Source organism: Carica papaya, chromosome 8 (genome assembly GCF_054855325.1).
Source record: "Carica papaya isolate Zhongbai chromosome 8, ASM5485532v1, whole genome shotgun sequence".
Taxonomy (NCBI): Eukaryota; Viridiplantae; Streptophyta; class Magnoliopsida; order Brassicales; family Caricaceae; genus Carica; species Carica papaya.
The window spans coordinates 33,256,357-33,280,916 of NC_142316.1; the positions used below are offsets into that span (position 1 = coordinate 33,256,357).

At 35.2% G+C, this 24,560-nt stretch overlaps 3 protein-coding genes and 1 pseudogene across 4 annotated transcripts; 1 reads left to right on the forward strand and 3 right to left on the reverse strand.

The window, feature by feature from the left end:
• Positions 1-1,446: 1,446 nt before the first annotated feature.
• LOC110810578 (LETM1-like protein) lies at positions 1,447-14,038 on the forward strand. Its single transcript, XM_088210125.1, has 19 exons — positions 1,447-1,688; positions 2,494-2,923; positions 3,748-3,839; positions 4,428-4,592; positions 4,697-5,090; positions 5,666-5,784; positions 5,879-5,951; positions 6,042-6,262; positions 6,357-6,401; positions 8,759-8,843; positions 9,361-9,552; positions 9,861-9,961; positions 10,108-10,198; positions 10,837-10,977; positions 11,115-11,237; positions 11,925-12,095; positions 13,211-13,270; positions 13,352-13,521; positions 13,634-14,038. The coding sequence occupies exons 1-18, from the start codon at positions 1,648-1,650 to the stop codon at positions 13,457-13,459; spliced, it is 2,652 nt and encodes an 883-aa protein (XP_088066251.1). The 5' UTR covers positions 1,447-1,647; the 3' UTR covers positions 13,460-13,521; positions 13,634-14,038.
• On the reverse strand, positions 13,563-14,218 carry LOC110810562 (protein trichome birefringence-like 8). The gene is made up of 2 exons (XM_022036753.1): positions 14,100-14,218; positions 13,563-13,890 (listed from the first exon to the last, which is right to left on the reverse strand). The coding sequence occupies exons 1-2, from the start codon at positions 14,216-14,218 to the stop codon at positions 13,563-13,565; spliced, it is 447 nt and encodes a 148-aa protein (XP_021892445.1).
• A 60-nt stretch (positions 14,219-14,278) lies between these two features.
• On the reverse strand, positions 14,279-14,803 carry LOC148252813 (protein trichome birefringence-like 8 pseudogene; annotated as a pseudogene).
• LOC110810579 (uncharacterized) lies at positions 14,502-19,859 on the reverse strand. Of its 2 annotated transcripts, none has more exons than XM_022036778.2 (12): positions 19,252-19,859; positions 18,939-19,123; positions 18,661-18,794; positions 18,328-18,440; positions 17,758-17,881; positions 17,088-17,243; positions 16,234-16,389; positions 16,040-16,119; positions 15,728-15,777; positions 15,525-15,627; positions 15,000-15,081; positions 14,502-14,738 (listed from the first exon to the last, which is right to left on the reverse strand). In XM_022036778.2, the coding sequence occupies exons 1-11, from the start codon at positions 19,395-19,397 to the stop codon at positions 15,009-15,011; spliced, it is 1,320 nt and encodes a 439-aa protein (XP_021892470.1). In that variant the 5' UTR covers positions 19,398-19,859; the 3' UTR covers positions 14,502-14,738; positions 15,000-15,008. The 2 variants fall into 2 exon arrangements, with proteins under 2 accessions (XP_021892470.1, XP_021892469.1); XM_022036777.2 differs by having other exon boundaries at positions 18,939-19,128; positions 19,252-19,858.
• Positions 19,860-24,560: the final 4,701 nt, after the last annotated feature.

Here is a 24,560-nt window from a genome sequence, read left to right on the forward strand (position 1 = left end):
TTTAAATTCTAATTAAACACTTCGATCTGCCCATAAATTTTTTATAAAATATATATATATATATATATATACAATTATCAAATAAAAGTCCCTTTAATATATATATATATATATATACAATTATCAAATAAAAGTCCCTTTAATTATATACATTAATAGCGTTGGTTGAATTTTATCAAACTAATCTATAAATTTTATAACCCATTACTTTAAAATATCAGTATAATTAAAAAATATTGCACCGGCATTTATATATATATATATAATATAGTACATAATATTTTCTTGTTTATTCCATGTTGAGCCCGCCAAACTGCAAAAATGCCAAACACCAAATCTGACCTAAACAAATCCGAAACACCATTAGACCATTTTAATTAATTAATTAATTACGAAGATTAGGGATGATTCAGACTCGTCAATTATAAATTGTTGGATATTATTTTTTTAAAAAAACGTGACATAATCCCTATTTCTCAAATTATTAATTAAATCAATTATATTAAAAACTAGTTTAGCGTATAATTTATTTATTTATTAAGACACGCAATTGAAGAAACTTTTGGTCTTCATTTACCTTCAGATTTAAAAATTAAACCCCATAAAATTAATATATATTAAATTTAATTATCATTAACTGGAGGGCACGCCGTCGGGTATCGTCATCGGCCTTGCCTCAATAGCGAAGCCAATGATAGTGTTCGATCACGAGCTGCGTGCAACCAAATTTTATTGCTTCTAACCGTTGACTTTTGCTTAAAATTTGTACGGGTGTTGTATACATATATGTATGTATTAATGGTCTAACTCTATGATTATTACATTATAATATATTTTTTTCATCTATTATCTATATATGTATGTATATACGCACAGATATAAACTGGCTTTTTTTGACTTGACCACCATCCATATTCGAATGTTACACACATTCATAGTACTGTAATTATAACATGATTTTTTTTTTTTTTTTTGTAAATGGAATTATACCAACTTTGGTCAATGCCTCATATTTCCTAGCAGCCAATTCAAATTTGTAGATTCACGTAAGGTAATTAAACTTAATTTTTAATTTTTTAAGACAAATTAAAGTTCTCAAGCTTTTTATAAGAGTCTGAATTAGGCTAAATATTGACTTAAATTCGAAATAAATTCTGAATTTTTATAAAAAAATTTGTGATTAAAATCTACTTATTTCAAATTGTGGACTTAAATATCTGGGCCGTTTATTCAAACTAAGTGAATTCGAATTTAAGCCCTAAGCCCAAAAAGAAAACAAGGCCCAGAACCCGAAATCTGAAAATTCGCCTGGAGTCGAAGGAAAAGATAACGCTACCAGGGATTTCACACAAGAATGTCACGGTCGCAGAGGAGATGGCCTTATGGTGCTGACGTGGCTCCATCCAATACGACTTTCCAGAAAGCTAGCAAGACATCCATTTTTAATTTTTTGGGTTTGTGATCTTTGGCATTTCCACGTCTACCGAATCCCCGGATAAAGCATTCGTTTCGCCACGTCATCCTCTCCTTCCCCGCCCACAAACAGGGGAATTCCCCACCACACTCACCCTTGTTCCATTCCTCCGGCTGGGTTTTCCTCTTGATTGTTCCTCGTTTCCTTCTCTCTTTCTCCGTGGTTTTCTTTTCATGGCAGTTAAGTTGCAGCATCGCAGCTTCATATCGTCGAGGTAATCACGAATTCGTCTTTTAAATTTCCTTTTCTTTCTTCGTAACTATTGTGTATGCCAGAGCAAGTCGGAGCAATTAGGGTTTTCTTTTTCCAGGCATTTGCCACTAATTAGTAGTAATTCTTTGTTTTTGTCTAGAAATTTTTCCGTTTAGTTGCGTGGAAACTGGAGGAAAAGGAGAGGACGAGAAATACTTGAAATGGAAAACTGTAATTCTTGTTGTTGACCTCGTAATTGCACTGAATTAAGTTATTATATAGAATTTGTAGGTTATAAACTGAATCAGTAGGATACGCCGTGCATAGTTTTATTGGATTCTCAAGTTTAGTTGTGTTTTAACTGACAGTTGCCTGTCCAGTTACTGCCAACAACTTCTTGCAGGGATTTTAGACTTTTAGTTCTTGGTAAGTGAAAGGCGTTTGTTTGATTAATTTTGTTGTTAAGTTGTGAGAGCATTACTATTCCTGGTTGCTTTGTTATGACCAGAATGCTATTGAAATATTTGTGAACTGGGAGCTTCAGTTGCTTCTTGGTTTATAGAACATAGTACGAAGCCATTAAAGTGGAAGAGAGAAGGGAAAAGATATAAATTCTGGTCGTATTCCAAATAAAAAGAGGAAACATGCTGGCATTGTACAAATCTTGTGACACTGATAACCAGTTTTACCATGTCTAATGAGATCCCCACCTTTTCATGTGGCTTGTTACTGTCGAGGATTGTGGAGTGGTTGCTGCTAATTTTTGAATCAGGAATTTGCAGTTTATGGCTTTCATGAGTTTCACCTGGAACCTGTATTCCTTGCAGAAGGGAGGCTGACTTGGATTACTTGTTGAGTACTTCAGGCAATTCAAGGAAGAGATACCTTGCAAGATCTACTTTTTTAGAGAATGGAAATCATGGTCTTAATCGACGGATTCTGGTTTATAAGAAAATCTTTTGTAGATCAAGAAGGCTGAGGCAGCTCTTTCCCTGTGCATCTGCAGAAGAAGGTGTGACCGTCAATGGGAGTCCCCAGGCATGTACCGATGGTGATGTGGAGGTGATGATGGTCAAACTAAATCGGTCACTGCAAGATCAGGATTACAGTGATGGACTTGTGCAATCTTTGCATGACGCAGCCAGGGTTTTTGAGTTAGCAATTAAAGAGCAGAGTTCATTATCAAAGTTATCGTGGTTTTCAACAGCGTGGCTTGGTGCGGACAGAAACGCATGGGTGAAAGCACTTTCTTATCAGGTCTTTCATGAAACCACCTCTAGATTAAACTTTATATTCCCTGATAACCTTCCATGACATATTTTTTATGATGCACCATCATTTAAGTGAGTTACATTAGTGTGGAATTGGAAGCCATTATGTGCTGTCTGGTCACTGTTTGGTCTCCTTGGTGGCTTAGACTAGAAAAGCATTTCTATTTGGCTACAATTTTTGAAGATGAATGAGAGGTACATCCTATTAATTTTCTTGTGTTCACCTGACTCTGGCTGATCATTTGCTGGGTAGAACTTATGGGGATTTTCTTTGCGATCTTTTTTATGCTTTTGATCTTCATTTCTCTCCAGAGATCTGTTTGTTAGAATGTGCCAAGTATACTTCCGTTGGTAAGTTAATAGGGCATAACTCAAAACATACTATGTCAATATACAAGGCTATATCTTTATTTTTTTTGGAACTAAAAAGTATAAAATGTATCATTAATAAACAGACACCAAAGGGGTGCCAACCCGTGTACAAAATGTACAAGGCTATATCTATTGTATGTTTGCAAGGATGCTGTCACCTTTGTTGCCTCTATTGAGTCATTACTATACTTACTAGCCTCATGAATTGTAAGCCTTAAAAGACTTGGTTCTTAGACCTCATCATTTTTTTAAAAAACTTTTTAAAGTGTAAAAAATTCTAAGTTAATGTTTTCTTTCCTTCTATAAAAAGAATGTTTTGATGATCTTGAGCTTAGAAATTTTGAGGTAATTTTTGTGCTAGGATCTTGATTGATCTATTCTCTGTTACTATATGCTGAAGCAGTAGTCAGGCTAGCTAAAATTCGTGAATTTTCTCAGGCTTCTGTGTATTCTTTACTGCAAGCTGCAACTGAGATTTCATCCAGAGGTGATGGTAGAGACAGGGATGTAAATGTTTTTATCCAAAGGAGGTACTTTGTGATATGTATTTCTCTTCTTGCATTTAGCTTCCCATAAGCTTCTTAGATTTATGCTTGCCTCGTGGGACTTCTTTTTATTAATTGGAAACACCTTTAATGTTTAAATATATGCTTTCCTAGACTGGAATTTAGGGTATTAACTATTTAAGAGAACCTTCTTTTCCTTCAGCATATCCTTTCCCAAGTGGATGGTAATTTCAGTAAATTTTTTGAATGACTACTGACATAAAATTTTGGTCTCACATGAATAGAGATTCTGACTACAGAGTCTTAAGCTTTTAAAAACATGCATCTTGGACATCACGGTGTCTTTTACTTAATTGACATATCAACAGAAGAGAAAGCCAAACAAGCTGGAAAAGAACTCAACTCTATCTTCAATGAATTTCAGTTGAACTGTATGTGGTAAAATAGTTATCATTGTTGTAGTAGTAGTATTTGGCACAAGCTTGTACCTTCCCTTAGTTGTGGAGTCTGAATATCTATTCATTGTTATTTGACTGTTCAACAATATTGTCTTCAAAATACAAATGAACTCAGTTTCCTTAAATTCTCGTTTGTGTTCCCATTTTCATCCAGTTTACTACGCCAGTCGGCTCCTCTCGAGACCATGATCAGGGACGAATTATCAGCCAAGCAACCTGAAGCTTATGAATGGTTTTGGTCCCAGCAAATCCCTACGGTGGTGACATCATTTGTAACTTACTTTGAGGGGGATGCACACTTTCTGGCTGCCACCTCTGTGTATGTCATCAGCTCAATGTTTGTCCATGCTAAAAGTTCCTGTGAAACAATTGTTTGATTGTGAGGTTCATGCAGAAATAATGTTGCTTCATGTTTACATCCAGGGGTGGGAGAGGCAAATTGTTGAATGAAGGCACTGAGAAAGATATATCACTTCTCATGCTTGCATTGACTTGCATTGCTGCGATTACAAAACTTGGCCCAGCAAAAGTTTCCTGCCCACATTTCTCTTCAATGATTCCAGAAATAACTGGTAGATTGATGGACATGTTGGTTGATTATGTTCCCATTGCTCAAGCTTATCATTCTTTGAAGAATGTTGGTCTGCGCAGAGAGTTTCTTGTCCATTTTGGCCCTCGAGCTGCAGCATGCAGAGTGAAAAATGACCGGGCTTCAGATGAAGTCACTTTCTGGGTGGATCTTGTACAGAAGCAGCTGCAACGGGCGATTGATAGGGAAAAAATATGGTCAAGGCTAACAACATCCGAAAATATTGAGGTTAGTGCGAGGGGTTACATATATGTATTTAGAGAGAGCTCTAGGTTCTTCAGCCCTTCTGGTGTTGACTTCTGGTGGAAAAGTTCAAACTTAAATTGATATTTGAAGTAACTTGATCTTGCTGCCAACATTTTGCTTATGAAGATGACATGCATCATTTGATGCGTTTAAGAATCTAATGCAAACTAGCTCTTTATGCACTTTGCATTTGTAAATGTACAAAATTATGGTGAGGACTAAGGAAGAGTACAGAACAAATATGATAGTAACTGACTTATTGGTTTTTCTGTGAAAAAGTGGTTAGGATAATTGAGGAACATTTTAGATATGAAGGAAATAAGATACATTGATTTAGGCTTTAGATCCTCTTAAATCACTTTTTTTTTTTCATGGGACTGCTGGAATGGTAAAATATTGTCGAAGCAATATACAAAAATAAAAGAAACAGCCTTGTATTGGAAATCATGATGAGATCTGTGAAGGTAAAAGCAAATAAGCATAAGCCTGTTGAATTGGTTAGTAGACCGATATGATATCAACTTCTCAATTCCATTGGACTTGCTGATTTCTTGCAGGTTTTGGAGAGGGATTTGGCTATTTTTGGATTCTTTATTGCCTTGGGGAGAAGTACCCAGTCCTTTTTATCTGCAAATGGATTTGACACTATTGGCGATCCCGTTGAAGGCTTTATTAGGTATCTTTTATTGTATAATTTCTTTCCTATTCAAATTTGATATTGCTTTCTATAGTCTGCTTGTGTATTCAATTATTTTGGTTCTCCATCATAGGTACCTTATAGGGGGCAGTGTGTTGTACTATCCTCAGCTTTCATCAATAAGTTCTTATCAATTGTATGTAGAGGTCAGCTTACATAGATTTAGTCATTTACTGAATAGACATCATATTTCTTTTCAAAAATTTGATACTTCAATCTCATTTTTTATTTTATAGGTTGTTTGTGAAGAGCTAGATTGGATTCCTTTTTATCCAGGTATCCTTGGCACCCCAAAGCAGCTACATGGCCATAGAAATAAACGAGAAGGTCCTCCCAATGCTGAAGCTATCCCACAAATGTTAGATGTTTGCTCTCACTGGATTCAGAGCTTTATTAAGTACAGCAAATGGCTGGAGAATCCTTCCAATGTCAAGGCAGCAAGATTCCTATCTAAGGGGTAACAAATCTTATGGTTCATTAAAATGATCAAATGATAAAGGCTGAAGCTTACCCAAATAATGGTAGTAAGACTATCTTTCTTTAATGTTTAGGCATAACAAGCTAGTGGAGTGCATGGAAGAATTGGGGATATCAAAGTAAGTAATAGAAACCAAAACGTAACTCTTCTCTCTCTCTCCCTCTATCAGAGTAAGTATAACCAATGACTACCCTTTGTTTCAAGCATTAACACGGCTCCTGTGATGGTGGTGATAAAAGAGCATGTGTGCAGACCCTGTGATGCAGGTGTTAGAATTTGACATTTCCTTCAAGTTTAGCATGTGCTATAAGCGGCACTTAGAATGTTGAGAGTGGAAGGAAATACTGGGAGACCTGACATGAAACTCTTAGGAAAGACATGAAATGCTGAAACATTTTGAGCAAGCTTAATGTGAAGATGCTAGTGTAAGAACTATATAGGGATATGCACATGTTCCACCAGATCACAGATGCTAGCATGCTACTACAATAGGCAATTCTGTGTTTTAGAAAATTACCTCTTTCATCTTCCAAAAAAAAAAGAAAATTATCTCTTTCTTTTCATGTTGGACCAAATGAGAGGAACTACTGATTCCTTCCAGATTAATCTTGATTGACATGATGTAATGGGTCTTCATTAGTTTTTCTGAAATTTGCACTGGCAGTGTGCTCAATCTGATTAATTTTTTTTTTTTTTTTCTCCATTGTAACTATGGTAGAAGAGGATTTAATCCATGCCTGTCCAGAGGGGGTTAATCTACTGTAGAAAAGATCTTTCTTAGCATACTAATTAATTTTTTTGTATCCTTGGGCTCTCTGATTATTGCCAGCAAAATACCAAATATTTTGTTACACCTTAATTATATAGTTCAGGCTCATAATATATTTTGGCCTAAAAGATTTTTTTTAAAAGAGAAAAGTTAAGATACCAAGGTGCCTAATTAATATTTCTTTTAATTTCTCTTGATCTGTTCGGGATGTCTGACTCCTTGAGTGTGGACAGTTCCTTTTGATAATTCTGGCATTATTTAATCCATTTCGATTGAATTTCTTGAATTATGTCTTTGATCCTTACAAAATTATATTGAGAATATGCATAGTATTGAGGAGACATAGTGCTAAATGGAAGGTGAGGAGAGGAGATAGGGTTCTGATTTGGCAGGATGATTGGATTGGAAGGGGTTGTCTTATGAATCAATTTCCATAGATTTTTGTCATAGCACAAGCGAAGAATATGTTTGTGGAGGAGGCTTATGGGGAAGGCAATGATAGAAGGGAGTGGTCTGTGAATGTGACGAGAAACCTCAATGACTGGGAGATTGAAGAATATGAAGCTGTATTCCAACTTTAGGCCACTACTCAATTGAATGATAATGGTGTGATTTGTTTAGAAATTGAAGAATGGAGTTTCCACAGTGAAATCGTTTGATAAGCACTTGGTTAGTAATGTTGAGGAGGGAGGGCTAAGGTTCCCAAGCCAATCAGATTTGGAAGGTGAAGGCCCTGCCTAGAATTGCTTTCTTTGTTTGGGAGGCGGGTAGGGAATGTACCTTGACTATAGACAAGTTGATGAGAAGGGAGAGGACTATGGTAAATAGGTGTTACTTTGCAAGAGTGCTACTGAGTCGTGCAACCATATTCTTTTTTGGTGTCCGGTGGCATATAATCTTTGGGTTATAATCTACGATTTGTTAGGGATTAATTGGGTTATTACAGGGTCAATGAGAGATTGACTATTTTTTGGATGATTTGAAAGAGATGAACAATAGGGTTTTTGAAGGAATTGAAGAAGAGTTATATAAAATTAAGGATATATGGTTTCATATTTTGGGTCTTGATTGATGTTGGGCCACATGATTTTGGGAACATTGTTGATATGCTAATAGATCTGTAAATATTCTGTAAATTGGTGGCACCCTCATGGTACTGTTGATTTGATATACATCTTGTACTTTTTATTTAAAAAATAATAATTATATTAAGAATATAGCCGTTGTAATAATCTTGTGATAGCGCATAGCCATCATAGGATTTATTTATTGATATATTATTTTTAGTTTATTATCTAAATGTCTTATTAGAGTTTGGAGTTTGTTTTTATTAGTATTTATTTTTCATTTGTGTTAGAATTAATATGCTTAATTCTTGTTTGAAAAAGTTACCGAGAGATTATTATAAATAGCTTTGTAATTTTATTTTATAATCATCCAAGTATTCATTCAATAATCATTTTTTAAGAATTTCTCATAATTGATTATGTGATTCAACAACCCTTGGGTGTGATACCTAAGAATCCTAGGTGTTTTTTACTCAATTTCTTAGTAGGCAAAGTAACCCTAATTTGTCCTGTCTATCATCATGGAGATCATGTTTTCCTTCTTTGTCTCACAAGTCATACCTTTGGGATGGTGTTTATTAATAGGTCTACAGGTCTTTTGTTTAAAATGGTTAGAATTCTTCATTATACTCCTTTCAGCGTGTGCAGGGGTGGAGTTTTAGAGTCCAGTTCTAATGAGATGAATGGATTGACAAGTGACAAAGAATCAGATTCATTTGACAAGGTTGGCTCTTTTCTCCTTGTACTTTCAAATAAGCTTGTTTCAAAATGCACACCAAGTAATTTGAGGGCTGAAGTAAAGACATATGTTTCTTTTTTTTTTTTGGGATTCTAGTTGGATCCTTAAGATTAGCTTGTATCTCTTGTTGCAAATGGGACCCTGAATTGTGTGATCTATAGTTCAGCTGAGCAACAGGATATTCACACACAACATACCGTGTTAATCATGATGTGAACTGCTAAAAATTGCTATGAAAATGATTTTTAATAGAGTTGTTTTGAGGTTGAAGCAATATAATGTTTGATAAAACTTACTGTAATGCTGATCATATAAAATGTGATATTATGTTTGTTTAATTTTGTTACAAAATTAGTATTAAATATGTATTGATGTGTTGGGGTTTGAGGATACAAATACAAGAGGTATGCACTTTGTAAGAAGAAACTTTAGAAAAATCCTAATTAAAGGACAGGCCTTGGAGAGCCTCTGATTAAGCAATGATGCTGATATTTGGTTTCAGGCCTTGAAGAGTGTTGAAGAAGCTCTGATCAGACTGGAAAAATTGCTTCAAGAGTTGCATGTATCAGGCTCTTATTCTGGAAAGGAGCATCTAAAAGCTGCATGTTCTGACCTTGAGAAAATAAGAAAACTGAAAAAAGAGGCTGAATTTTTGGAGGCATCTTTTAGAGTCAAAGCAGCTTTCCTTCAACAGGTTTAACTTTCATTTTCCTTACGTTTTTTTTTATTGAGTACTTTATAAACTTCACCTACTGATTGCTGTGATCTGTAGCACATTCAGCTTGCTCCCATTTATCAGCACCCTTCTTAAAGGATGGTGAGATGAAAAGAAGATTTTGTTGTGGAGTGACATTTTTAACTGTGTCCATGTATTTTTACATGCTTAAATGTTGTGATTTTTCATTGATGAATATTCCTTTGTGTTAATGTTAGTTATGGTCATAATGTAACAGTTACATAGTTGAAATTTGTGTATAAACTCAAATTTCCTTTATCAAATAGGGAGATGATGACAATGATCCCCAGTCTTCAGTTGGTGGGCAGCAACAGTACAGCAATGACAAAAACAAAAAGAACACAATCATAATGGACAGAAGCAACAGGTCGGAAACTTGTCTTATAGACCATAGCTTTTGCTTGCATGGACTGAAGTTTCACATTTGATTCTAATGTTTGTCTATTCATTGTCAGCTATTTTTTCGCTTTCCTGAGCCTTAGTTCGTGCTATATATGTATGTATTTTTTCCAGAGTTGTTGGCAAGTCTAATGGACTATGGAGCTTCTTTGTTCGTGCTCCAACCAAGAAGGGTGGCTCTGCATTATCAGCCGTGGATAAATCTGTAGGCCTGTTTTATCAATTTGTCTATCACATTTACTGTTTATGCAGTTAACTTTTGGCATTATTACCACATTCTCTGTTTGTACGTTAGCAATTTCTTGTTAACTATATGCATTTCTGAGGGATTGTTCTATAGCAAGTTGAGGAGAAGCAAACATTTATGACCAATTTTTATCAATTATTCTTCTAGTCTAATTAGCATAAGGTAATAGGATATTACATTAACCTGGTTGAACCAGTGCTGTTGTTATCTATGATTTGTCTGGTCTTATATTTGCATGCTTTATACTTCTCTGCTCTAAAACTGTGCCATCAGGCCCATTACTTTCTTTTCTACAACCAAAAAAAGAAAAGTTAATTTTCTTTTAATGACTCTTTTTTGTTTTTGAATTCTATAAATATCTTTTTTTTACTTGCTTGATATTTCCATGCACTAAACTAGTGATGGTTATGGTATTATGTGCTCTGGTGTTGTTGCTCATTTGGTTCTATAGTTTATGGGAATGATCCTTTATAATAATGTGCTTTACTTGGTTTATATAACGTTGCTCCATGGGGATCCAGCATGTATTATGCTGCTAAAAACCGGTGTGGTTTTGTTGAAATAAAATGTAACTGGAACTTGTTTGTTGTATGTAGGGAAATGAACTTGCTGAGCAGACTACTACAAGTATAGGCTCAGAATCAAATGAAATCCTTCGCTTTGAACTGCTAAGGAATGAACTAATAGAACTTGAAAAACGGGTGCAAAGAAGTGCCGAACAATCAGAAAATGAGGAGGTACTTCTGAACTGACATCTTCTTCATGACCTTGTAATTTCATTATTGTTGGATGCACCACTCTTGCTCAGATTGTCTCTGTTGGCATGATTCCTTTCCCTGCCTTTCTTGTTAGCTTTCTTTTTCAACTTTTGCAGGATATTAGTGTTACAGCAGACCATCCTGATTCTAACAATGACATAGGTGCTCAATTGGTTCAGAATCAGAAAAAGGAAAACATAATTGACAAATCACTTGTCAAGCTAAAAGAAACTACCACGGTATGAATGTCTTCCACCTTTCTCCTATTAGTTTTAAGTGATAATAATGATGTAACTCTGGCTGTAGGTCATTACAAAGATGTGGTGAAACCTTCACCTCATAAGTTTTAAGGTGATGGCTCCCAGTTGGAGAATGCTATTTGGATTCAAAAGGAATAAATCCAGTAGCCTGCATAGCTGATTCTCTTTCTTCCCTCCATCTTCCCTGGCTATTTATGTCTAGTTATTTCCTATTATTCTCCGGTTCTCTTCGAAGGTCAATGTAATTTTATCTAATAGGCTTGAACAATTATTTTTCATTTTTATAATTTTATGTCTTAAGTTGCTTTCATTGAAAAAATATTAGTAGACATATTCCTTATTTCCTTCAGAGATCTCGTCACATTCCATGGAAATTCCTTTTCTGTTTCAACACATTTGCTGATTTAATGAATCAATATCAAGTTTTAGGATCTTTTTTTCCTAGTGGATTCTCTAAGCTCTTAGTTGCCTGAATTTCACAACACCTAACACTGTAAGGATCTTTAGTTTTCTGGTTGCTGCAAAAACTTCTAACTTTTGCTCTAAAGGACAAGGCTGCTTAAAGTCTTGCTATCTGTGCAGTGTGTTGATCAATACTATACACTTGGCTATTTTGTCTCTTTGACTGTGAGCATCCTGATGCTATATGTTGTAACCAATGAGCAGGATGTCTGGCAAGGAACCCAGCTTCTGGCTATTGATGTTGCTGCAGCTATGGAATTGCTGAGGAGGGTCCTGATTGGGGATGATTTGACTGCGAAAGAAAAGAAAGCTTTGCAAAGAACAATGACCGACTTAGCCTCAGTTGTTCCAATTGGTGTTCTAATGCTTCTTCCTGTAAGTTTAACTGAAATTCCGGGTGTCAATTTTGCATGGTCTTATGTATCTGTCATAGAATTGCACTTTCAACTTTGTTCCGTCAGAGTGTCCCATCTTTTTATTTTGAGAAATTAATTAACTTTTAGATTGTATCCAATTAAGCGTCAACATAACACTTTAATTAACAATGCCATGTGGCAAAAAAATTTCATATTAGCATTTTAAGTGCCATGTGTCAAAAACAAAAATTTGCTTAATATCTTAAACAAGACTAGTTTCATTTAATTACCGAAACAAAAGTTTTGAGAATAAAAAAAACACATCTAATTTATTAAAATCAAGTTTATGGTACAATAGTTGGTATACCATCTTGTTACTAGCTTCTATATCTAATTTGTGACAATTTTAAATATTTAGTATTTGAACTCGTTAGTTTATTGATAATTTTTAATCTTTTTGTTTTGATAATTAAAAAAAGTTTGTCACACTTTTTTTAAGATACTAACATGAAAAAAAAAATTTCACAGGTGGCATGTAGGCGCTAGATTTAGCACCATTAGTTAAAAGTATTAATATGTTCACTTAATTGACACAATCTAAGACATTAGATTCTTAATTGCTCAAAATAAAAAACGAGGCACTTAATTTATTTTAAAGAAAAATGTAAGAATTTAGGTGATATGGAAAGGAAAATATACCATTTAGCTGTTATGAATGCTCAAATTGAACTGGGAGAGTCAAATGATGGAATATTTTGTCATTGAGTAGTGTAGTTTCTCAATGGAAAAGTTCCAAATCTCATATACCATTCTCCAGTCATTTCATTGTAATCACTATCCAGATTATAAGTCCCCTTTGTTTTTTCAAATATGCAAATTTGAAACTGGACGGTTCTTAATTTACTGGCCACAACGATTACAACTGTTAAATAGACTGAAAAAGAGATGGAAGAGAAGTATCACCTCTATGGTTTTGTTTGTATCTACAGTGATTTCTGATGCAAACCTATTCATGGTTACCATCTACATTCCAGAAGATTGCTGCTTGCATTCCCCACTTTTGTTAAAACAACTCTATCCTTGTCTTGTTTGATCTTATTGACTTCCTCCTGACGGGTTGGTCAACTTTTACAGGTTACAGCGGTTGGGCATGCTGCCATGTTGGCTGCTATCCAGAGATATGTACCAGCTCTGGTGTGTGGTTGACCAAGTTGTTCTCTTTACATCTGCTAAAATCAGTTGTTCAAAGTAGCTTAACAGTATCCGTTTTATCAGATACCTTCCACATATGGTCCAGAAAGGTTGGCTCTATTGAGGCAGCTTGAGAAAGTTAAGGAAATGCAAACCAGTGAATCGGACCCTGAGGAAAATGTAGAAGAATAGCCTGAGTACAACCCGGTTCCAATTATGAACAGGCCTCAAGTTTTAGACAATTTTCTCAATGAGTAAGGCTAAGAATTTGTTTATCTTTTCCTCTTCTTGTGTGTCACCTAGTTCTATATCCCATTGACAGTAGCTGAGCATAGAGAAACTCATTCCATGTGTCTGGAACTCCAGGTAGACACCAATGGCTGCAGTCTTGAGGAGCGTCAGGAGGGGTTCCTGGCTCTCGATAACAAGAAGGATGACCATCTTTCCTGAACTCAGTCAAATACGTTATATTCAAGAACTGAACTTTTCTGTTTCCATATTCCATATTTTTGATTGCATCTGAAATGTATTTATTATGCAAGGGCTCTGGTTCCAGCTTTGTGTAATTTGTTTCCGGTTCCTTATCTGCATCACAGAGACCTCCTCTGTTCCACGTTCCATTCCTGTAATTTCACATGTGGAACTCATTGCTATCAATCAAGCCTTGTAAATCATCTTTACTAATGGGAATATTTGTTTGTAGTGGAGTAATTTTAGACTAGTTAAATTACAAATAGGAAGAGAAAAAAATCTCTGGTCCAATTAACATCATTTTTGAGCTTCCAAAATATCTACTTTCTCATATTATTCAATTATTTTTTACTTGTAGTACCTGTAATGCACTGGGGAATAGCCACGGAAGATAACATGACTTTTTGTAGGATCCAATTTTTCCATCACCCAAGTCCTCCAAGTCTGTATGGACCTACGGAATGCTTCCATCACGTCCATCGTCGTGTTTATCTTCCCTCTTTCCTGGAAAAATACTCCCCTGAAAATCCTAGTTTCTCTTCAGTATAAATCATTATTGGGCAATGAAGTCCAAAGAAGAACCAAAGGAACAAATTCAGAAGTTACATACATTTTTAGGGTTTTATCTTCATTCCACCAGTGCCCTGTATTGAAAACAAGAACATCTACTCCCACCCACTTCGCAGATTGCCACTGGAACTCATCCACCCGAATTGTCATCCGAACCGCATCGGATGAGTTCTGTGGCGGCCGGCCAATGACCACCAGGAAGGGAGCTCTGTGATATTCAACAGTGAGATTGTATTCGGGGAACCGCATGGAGAGAAAGCCTTTGTGTTTGGTTATAGGGTTTCCATTTACTTCATATATGGCCGACTGGTTGGCAACCGCTTGTGCAAGCATGCATAGCAAGGATTCCCACTGGTTTCTTCCAATAGAATCTCCCGCAAACACTATTCTCCCGTTCCGGCTCCTCTCTAGGAAATCTCTTGCATTAAATCTGTGATTAATTAGAGAAAGTAAGCAAACACGAACAAAGCATATATACCGGATATTATATCGCATTTGTATCAATAGTTTAAATAAAATATAGTTATATATCATGTCTGTGCCATATATCAGTGTGTGTAGACTAGTAATGGTATGTCTTTTTTGTGTAAAGAAACCCTTAACAAGAAACAAGAATAGAATCAAAGAGACGTGCATGTCAAGGCCGCCGAGAATCTACCAAGATTATTTATGTATAGTCATTAAATTATACCTGGGAAGATCACAACCGTACGGTTTCCAGCGCCATTTGAGATACTCTACATCTTTTCTTCCATTCTGTCGACATCGAAAACCTGGGTCAAGAAACCGGCAGCTCTCATCATACAACTGAATAGGGTAATTTTCATCTCGAACCCATTTGCCATGGGAGTAATCACAAGCTTCTCTAGATAGATTTAGATTATTTTGTTTGGTACTCCGAGAGGAGAAACGGAAACCAAGAAGGGTTTTAAGAACCACCCATTTAACAACTGTAAGTTACCTTCTTAAAAGGCTGTTGAAAAATTTATAAATAGTATCTCATGCGTCATTATTTCTTATCTAGGGAATAAGAACCAAGTAAGAAAACACACCAACAGTTGACTTTTGGGTCACGTGGTATTTTTTCATTTTCACAAAAAAAAAAAAAAAAAAAAAAGAGTGTTGTAGAGAAAAAGAAACAAAAGAGAATATTAGAAATGGGCGGAGGTAAATGAGAGTGGTCTATTGAGAATAATGGGCCAAGTCATGGTAATACCGAGACAGCCATTTTCCAATTGTCTTCACTTCTCTTTTTCTCACATTTCGAAGCCATTCTGGGTCTTCGCTACTTGAGAATCTCAAGTCTACATGGTGAGCTCCTGTCAACAAAAAATTAAATTCATTCAACACAATTTAAATCTGGTTTACGAAATAATTAATAAAATATAACTCTAAAAGGTATCATTTTATTCCACAAACCTTTTTCAGCAACGATTGCGATCATGCTCCTTGATATACTCTTCAGCACCCTGCATGCATTTAATAAGTAGAAATGATATATGATATATATTTCATATTTATTTGATGCTAAATTATGTAGTCTAATACTTTTTTGGGGATGATTTAAGAGTTAATTACACACACATATATATATATATATATATATATATATAACGGTGAACATAAATAAATTAAAAGCACCCATAAATACCATAAACAAGTTCTGTGTATATATATATATATATATATATATATAGAATGAGATGAAGGGAGAAAGGAGATGGAAAATACCCTCCACCACTCCAAGGATCTCTTAAGCCATTAAAGAAGATAATGTTGCTCCCAAACCTTTTCAACACTCTCTTAATATCCTGTGGTCAAAGCAATTCAAGAAAGTTGAAACAATATTCAACTGTATATGCTAGGCATGCATAAGCAATATATACATTATTAATAGTAGTAAAAAAATAATAATAATAACTTACATATCCACCAAACTCGGTTGAGATCCAATTGGGTCTAGGCTCGACGTCAAAGTAATCATTGCAGAAAGAGGCTCTATCAGTATAACTCCATTCTGAAGGAGGAAATATGCTCTGCTTGTTGTTCCCGTCTGTTGGCATTATCATCTCTGTGCATGCCTTAACCAGGTAAATGATCATAACAACGGCAAGTTAATGATTCAAATGGACAAATAAACAAAAATAAATGGTCAAAAACTTATCAGATTTGAAATGGGATTTCTTTTTTCTATTGCCAAGATAAATGATCCTATACCATAATTCACCCTTTAAAATGGTCAAGGAGTATTATTCAATGAAAAATGTAGATCATATTTAAATAGAGAGGAACAACAAAATGTTAGAGAGAATCATGGCTTTGTGATTTAATTTTTAAATCAAATATTAAAAATTATATTAACAACATGAAATTTGTATAGACTAATGAAATAAAGCCTTATATTTTAACTTGAATAATTAAATTTATATAATTTCCCATCTTAAATAAATAAAATTGGGTAGAACTTCAAGTTCCGAATTTAACAAGTCAGCAATTTTTTAGTTTCATTTCAATCATTTATTGATTTTGGTTGCTTAATATGTAAACTTTACTAATAAACATTATATTTAAGAATTACTAAATTGAAGTATAAAACTATGAAATTTATTTTCGAATACTAAAAATTAAAATAACACGCATAAAAAATATGATTCACATTAAATAATCAATCATTCTACCTTTAAAATGTGATGGGAGACTTGAAGTGTTGACCGTATGTTAAGGTCAAATGATAAGGCACAAATCAATGAACGAGTAAAATTGAATAATATTCGGGTACCTGCCATGTCCACCCTCCGAGGCCGTGAGGATCAGAGTCATCATTAAGATCGAAACACGTGGCAGTTCCACTGTAGTTATAGTAGATATTAACTGCAGCGTATAATTTTGCAAACATGTCGTCCCCATTTTTCGGATCGTCAATGGCCTTACACATCTGGACATCACATGATTCATATCACACGGTCAATATTTCTTGCTTCTTACTATTGAGAAGGTATTTCATTGGGAAGAAATCAGATTGGATCTAAAATAAAAAATACACATTTCTTTTGATCGTAATCAGATTTGTCAATTAAAGAACCAAATTAATACCTGGTTTAATCCTTATTTTCTTCTTCTAAATAAAAATAATATAAGATAATATTAAAATTTATAACTCCTCTAAACTATTATAAAATATAAACTCCTATAAATTTTAAATATAAATAAATATTAAATATTAAAATATATACAAATTCAGTACAGATGTGAATTAAATTTGACTAGGTTCAAAACACATTCATTTGGCCTACACCAAAAATTTATTTTTACTCAAAAAATATTAGAAAAATTGACAATTGTTTCCTTTTGAGTGATTCTACTTGATCATGAACCCAAAAAAAAATAATAATAAAGGAAATAAACTTGCAAATTAGTGATAATTGATAATTAATTAACATAAATCAGACCTGTTTAATTGGATAAGCCGGCAGGGGATTTAGAAAATTTGATGGAGTTGGATAATCTGTCATCGCTGAGTATATATATGCAGTCTCTAACCAATTCTCCAGAGCATCGCCACTAATATAATTCCTAAAATTACAAAAAAATAAAAATAAATGTAAAAAAATTTAATAAATACTGATTTGTGCATATAATTTTAGTTATATTTCTATAATTTTATTCTATAAATAATATATAATAGCGTGCATATTTATCAAAAATAAATAACTATAAAATAATTTTACAATAATATTCATTTGAAATGAATGGAAAATATATTTTATAAACTTATATATATATATATATATATTGAAAAGTCAAGATATTAGATCATGGGTAATTCTATTTTAGTGCTAAAGATGTTTTCAAATCAAATTATCTCTGATATTCAAGACTAAATACTTCTTTTGAATATGTTCACATTTTTATAACAACACTATGGATAAAAATTTTAATTAAAACATTAATATAAAAATCCATATTCTTGCTAATTAAATTAAATATTATTTTTAAAATAAAAAAATTAATATTCTTACTTGCAAATTCTAAATGATTTCCTGAGCGACTCGAGCCCTCCTCTTTGTTTTGCAGTGTCATCAATCTTTTGCCACGACTCTTTTATCACTTTGTAACAGTTTTCAGATTCGCTCTGAATTTGCCACATGCAATCAACTAGTTAATTCCAAATTAACATAGATAAAGTATTAGTAAAATTATTATTTTTATAAAAAATATATTTTTTTTCATGTTCAAGTAAAAAATAAAAATTATGCTGCAATTTTACTTACCAGAATTAATACGATAATAAATAAATAAAGTGAATGAAATATTTTAACCTAAATATAATAATAAAGTTAATTAGTATTAACCCTGAAATCTTGAGTGATAATGTCGTTGAAGCTATACGGAGACGTTAAGTTCTCAAAATTCAGAATCGGAGCAGATGAAGCCAGAGCTCCCATGGCGACATGCGGGTATTTCAACCGAAACCAAGCTGCTAACACTGCAGAGTCCAAAAATATTATATTAATTTATTAATAATAATTCAATAAAAACAAAAATAATTTTAAAACATTATTTTCATTTCGATCGCATCCCAAATTCCTATGAGCCAAACAGAAAAGAACAGAAAATCAATAACTCATACTTCCGCCATAGGAGCCGCCGAAGACGAATACAGGGGAATCAGTTGCAGTCAAATTCTTCTTCAGATCAATTATCAGAGTTGCGTAGTCAGCCAAAGCCTGAGTCGAACTCAAGTATCCGAGAGTGCTTGAATTGCTGTTAGCGACATCTTCGTCGCCGCCGAAAGGAATTGATTTCCCGTAAAACCTGTGCTGCATTTCACATTTAAGTTACCGGACCCGGTAATTTCACCATAAATCCTGTTTGGTTCCCGGGAAAAAGAAAAACAGGAGAAAGAAAAAGAAAATAACATATGACTTTTTTTTTTCGCTTACCTCGATAAAAACGAGAAGCGCTTTGAAACGTGGAGCAATCTCGAACATAAATCCTGTATTCTGCGCAAACCATTCGATATCTCCTTCGTTCCCCGTGTAAACGAAGATTGGAGAATTCTTCTCGGCGCCTCCCCAGTAAGTGTCATTGACTAGATACCTCTGTTGAAAAACCTGGTAGCTCTGGGGATGGAAATCGAAGTGATCGAGAATCTGAGTGAAGTACTCAGTTCTGTAAAGCTGATTTTCTTCGTAGACAGAAAGCTGCTCCGGTCTGATGATTGAAGACGGGAATCTGTGTCTGATTGTGGCAGATGAGATAGGAGGAGAGAGGAAAAAGAAGAGAGAAAGCCAGAGAAACACGAACTCCATTGCAATTTTCTTCATGCTCTTGTGAGTTGTGGAAATTGAAAGGGAGAATTGGAGAAGATGAGATTCTGATTTTGAAGATAATTTGGATTCTTATGAGAATTAAGCCATTGGAGAATAGGAAGTTGAGGTGCTGGCTAGATTCTAGATAACTTCCTTTTAGGACTATTGACTGTATCTTAGCTGGAAGTGGGACTTGAAAGGTAAACAGTACTAAGAAAGGATAACTGAGAATGGGCAGACTCTGGCGGTCTAAATCTTTTTTTGATTTAATTTAATCAAATTTAAAATATGTAAAATTCAATTTTAAAATTTATTAAATTTAATTTTTTTTTTTTGGGTTAAATAATTTTATATTTTTATTAAATAAAAAATGTGCTTATGATTTGTTTTGAAGGTGTGATTGCATGAAACTGAGGGACCCACTTGGGGTGACATTATCATATCCTCTCAACTCAATGGAACACGAACCTAATATTCTCTATGTGGACTGACATAATATATGCATTGAATTAGTTGGAATTAATGATGGATTGTAATAATAATAATTGAAAAATAATGTCTTTATATAACTTTTTAATATTAAGATAGTATTTGATGTATTTATAGAATATAACATAATGATAAATAATATTACTAAATAAAGTTAAATAAAAACTAAACTATTTTGTGAAAGTAAATTTAAGCATAAAAATATAATATATATTTACTTTAATATTATTGTGTTGTTTAAGTTATGTGTCGTATTATAATATACTTAAAATTAATTTATGAATAATAAATCAGCAAATCAATTAATTATCACTTATTAATAAAAAAATTAAATTAAATTAATAATAATTGTATCAGATAAATTTAATTTTTATCTTTATTACAAATTTTAGTTTACTTAAATTATCTATTATATATGAAGTTAGATAAGTGATTAACTTAATTTATATGAATTTTATTTATTTTATTAAAAAATAAAAAATAATGAACTCATTTATAATAATTGTACTTATCATTTAAGACGAAAATAATTGTTAAATATAATTTATAACAAATTTATGTATATTTTTTTATTGTATGATATTTATTTTAAATGTTGATGATTTAATTGAAAATTTATATAATAAAATATAGATTAATATTTAATTTTTATTTTTATTTTTCTCTCATTTAAATTTATTTTTATTTTTACTCTCTCTCTCTCTCTCTCTCTAAGTTCTAACAAAATTGAAAGCACAAGGTGTAATGTAACACCAAAAGAAATAAATAAAAATTTTATTTATTTATTTTTATTCTTTTTTATTTATTTAATTTTTTATTTAACTTAGTTTAATTTAATTCAATGAAAATATAAAAAATAAAAATAATAAAATTGGTTAAAAATATTATTTGGACTTAATTAAAATTGATTTTGGGAAAAAAGGGTGAATTTGGATTCTGTGGGTATTTTTGAAAAGAAAATCGAAAATCAGGGGTCAAAACACAATTTAGAAAAGTTGAGCCACGTCAGCAGCCACGTCAGCGGCCCGGTCAGCAGCCCCTGCCAACCAGAACACGCCGCGTGGCAAGGCAACGCTGACCAAGGAACGGGCCACGTGGGCGATCCGCGTGCGCGCGATCGGACGGCCCAAATCCGTTCCCGCGCACACGGACAGCCCAGATCAAACGTGCGCACGGACGGCCCAGATCCACGCGCATGGACGACCCAGATTCAATCAGGCACGGACAGTCCAGATTGCATCGCGATGAACGGCCCAGATTTAATCCCAATTAAATCGCGATCGGACGGCCCAAATTCAATCTTGATGGACGGTCAAGATTAAAAGGCAAAGGGTATAAATACCCCCACCCACACCTGACCAAAGAAACCCTAGCCGCCAGTGCTCGCCGGAGAAGAAGAACCAGACGCCGGAGGAGCCGGTCGCCGCCACTGGCTGCCGCACCGGAGAAGTTTCCGACGGCCGATCGAGGTAATTTTTCTCCCCCTTGCTTGTTTTTCGATGCTGAGTCCGCCTATGGCCAAACTGGAGCCAAACCACCGACTAAACGGCCGGCAGCGGCGCCGCGGCGCCCCTCCTCGGTTTTTGCCTCTGATGATGCCCTTCCCGGCCTCCGTTTGATGCGAATTTTATACCACTGTGATCACCGTTCTTTTCTCTACAGGTTGATCAGAGCCAAACATCAAAACACGACTCACGCCGGAGGAGCCACCGCACCCGAGAGCACCGCCGCCGGTAAGTTTCAATTTTTCGTGATTTTTCAGCCCACCGAGGGCCCTAGGGTTGTTTTATCGCAGGGACCGATGCAAGCGTGGCCGAATTCGGCCGAAAACGGCCAACCCAAGGTGAATCGCCGCCGCTTGCGGTGGCGCCGTCGCTGGAGCACGGCGGAGCCGCCGTGCCGGAATTGCAATATTGGCCGAAAGGGGCCCTAGGTCTAATTTGGGATTTTTTGGGACACGTGCAGGTACCAATAGTGCATTTCAGTTCCCCGGAAAAAATTCAGGGAAAATTAGGGACAGCTTGTAGGTGCACTGTAGAGCCGTATTCAGACCCCAAAACAAGTAAGGACCCCTCACCCTATTTCCTATCACGGTATTAAAGCTAAATAAATAATTAAACTGTACTGTGTGACTTTATAGATGTATAATTGATTAAGGTTGCCAATGGAGCCCGAGTCTGATACTGGGTTGGTCTGTTATTGTTTGATTTAATTTCCAGTATTAAATGCAGCATGATGTTTGATGTAATTATATTATGGTCCCGTATGCATGAATCATGGTTTCCTTATTATGGTCGGTATTATGTTTAACCCGATACTGTGTTGTTTTGTTTGGTGTCCATTACTGGTTTACATGTTGTGTGTGTTTGGTTGATTGAAACCAAGAAAAAGGTAAAAAAGGTTATGTGAATTGATAGTGGATATTGTGGACAGTCTGACTAGATATCCTGGGAGATGGTGGACGGACCGGGTTCGTAGGGAACCCTACCGGGAATGTGGTCTCTCATACCGGACGGGGTATGGAGACCTTATGTGTTTAGCGCCCATACCGGACGGGGTATGGGAACGGCCCTGGAATCAGGTTATAAATATTAAGGGTTCACGTGTAGCGGGACCCCTATGGATACTAGTAGGCTAGTAAATGAAGAAAATATGTTGTGTAATGATTGAAATGCAAAGGCGTGGTAAGTATTATGTTATACAGTTCATATGATTTCATGATGATGATAATGTTATTGCTTTCTTATGTTGTTTTATGGATCTCACCGAGGTAAATAGACAGTAAAGGATTTTATTATTAATAAAAGAATTTGTTATAAATTATGCTCCATTGGTCTTTTTGTGTTTTCTACCCACCTTTACCTCCGTGGCGGTGAGATAATGTGATGTCTTTACTGGGCTGGTGTAGCTCATTCCTTATTTAACCATTTCAGATCAGGAAGACATTGTTCCCGAGCCCTTTCCGCAGGAAGACGGCGAAGGGGACGCCCAAAGACTCCGTAGTTATATTTATAGTTCTTATTTTCGAGTATCTCTTTTAGTTAGTTTGTTCTTTTATATTTTGAGCACGTTTTTGGTTTTTGTGTAAGGGATGTTAATCAAATTTTTATTACATTTCCGCATTTGACATTTTAATACACATATTTCATTCTAAATTTCCGGGACCGTTACATGTAACGTCCCATTTTTTTTTATTATTAGACGTACTTAACAAGCAACCAATTCCATAACAAAACGGTCATGCACAAGGAACCACTAACATAATCCATTATCCAATGATCAAGATAGTCCTACAATCATGGACAAGACATCGCACACAATACAACCATACTCAATATCTTTACTACCATCAATTCTACATATTCCATTCAGTCAAAACAACACGAAACTCTTTATCCTGTACTCTACACACTAGGTTCGGAATCCAACAACTTCGATCCAGACTCCGTCCCTACATCATCTGTAAAAAGGAAACACTAACACTATCCAATGATCAAGATAATCCTACAATCATGGACAATACATCGCACACAATACAACCATACTCAATATTTATACTACCATCAATTTTACATATTCCATTCAGTCAAAACAAAACGAAACTCTTCATCCTGTACTCTACACATTAGGTTCGGAATCCAACAACTTCGATCCAGACTCCGTCCCTACTTCATCTGTAAAAAGAGAAAGAGCTAGTTCATTTAACTCAGTACGGTAAAACTCAAAATATATGCGTGAGGTGCAACAATATAAAACCTTATGCCTTTACCAATAGTTCACTACTGAACACTAAATTTTCCTCCTGCACTTACAACTCTACCTACCCTAGGTGTCCGTTCCCTGACGGCACTCTAGGCGTACCAGTGGTACCATTCACCGCCAAGATTTGGCAACCGTTAACACCTATCGACCCCTAGTGGCCACACACGCACACTAGTTTCAATCATTTTCGTCACCATCAGCGGCGACCATCATTCATCTATCGACCCCCTATCAGGCCACACACACACACTCTAATCCTTCTCTCCCGTCACCACCATCGGCGACCGTTCGCCATCTCACGACCTATACCAGGCCACTCACATACCCGATTTTCCTTCACTTGCGTCACCAACATCGACGACCGTTAGCCATCTCTCGACCTATACCAGGCCACTCACACACACTCTGACCATTCCCTCTCGTCACCGATATCGGCGACCACTAATCATCTCTCGACCTATACTAGGCCACGCACGCACACCATTTTCATTCATTTGATTTTCGTCACCAACATCGGCGACCATTAGCCATCTCTTGACCCATACTAGGCCACTCACACACACTCTGATCATTCCCTCTCGTCACCGATATCGGCGACCACTAACCATCTCTCGACCTAGACCAGGCCACGCACGCACACCATTTTCATTCACTTGCGTCGCCAACTTCGGCAACCATCGTCTACCTAT

What these genes read in the sequence shown, in the direction of transcription:
- LOC110810579 (XM_022036777.2), bottom strand. Translation starts at nt 19,635, where the DNA reads ATGAAGAAAATTGCAATGGAGTTCGTGTTTCTCTGGCTTTCTCTCTTC. An exon ending in TTATCACTCAAGATTTCAGG is followed by an intron (nt 18,441 to 18,660) that starts GTTAATACTAAT and finishes TGGCAAATTCAG; the next exon opens with AGCGAATCTGAAAACTGTTA. An exon ending in CGGCTTATCCAATTAAACAG is followed by an intron (nt 17,244 to 17,757) that starts GTCTGATTTATG and finishes TGTGATGTCCAG; the next exon opens with ATGTGTAAGGCCATTGACGA.
- LOC110810578 (XM_088210125.1), top strand. Translation starts at nt 1,648, where the DNA reads ATGGCAGTTAAGTTGCAGCATCGCAGCTTCATATCGTCGAG. An exon ending in TTTCTGGCTGCCACCTCTGT is followed by an intron (nt 4,593 to 4,696) that starts GTATGTCATCAG and finishes GTTTACATCCAG; the next exon opens with GGGTGGGAGAGGCAAATTGT. An exon ending in GAAGAATTGGGGATATCAAA is followed by an intron (nt 6,402 to 8,758) that starts GTAAGTAATAGA and finishes TACTCCTTTCAG; the next exon opens with CGTGTGCAGGGGTGGAGTTT.
- LOC110810562 (XM_022036753.1), bottom strand. Translation starts at nt 14,218, where the DNA reads ATGGACGTGATGGAAGCATTCCGTAGGTCCATACAGACTTGGAGGACT. An exon ending in TATTCCCCAGTGCATTACAG is followed by an intron (nt 13,891 to 14,099) that starts GTACTACAAGTA and finishes GTGAAATTACAG; the next exon opens with GAATGGAACGTGGAACAGAG.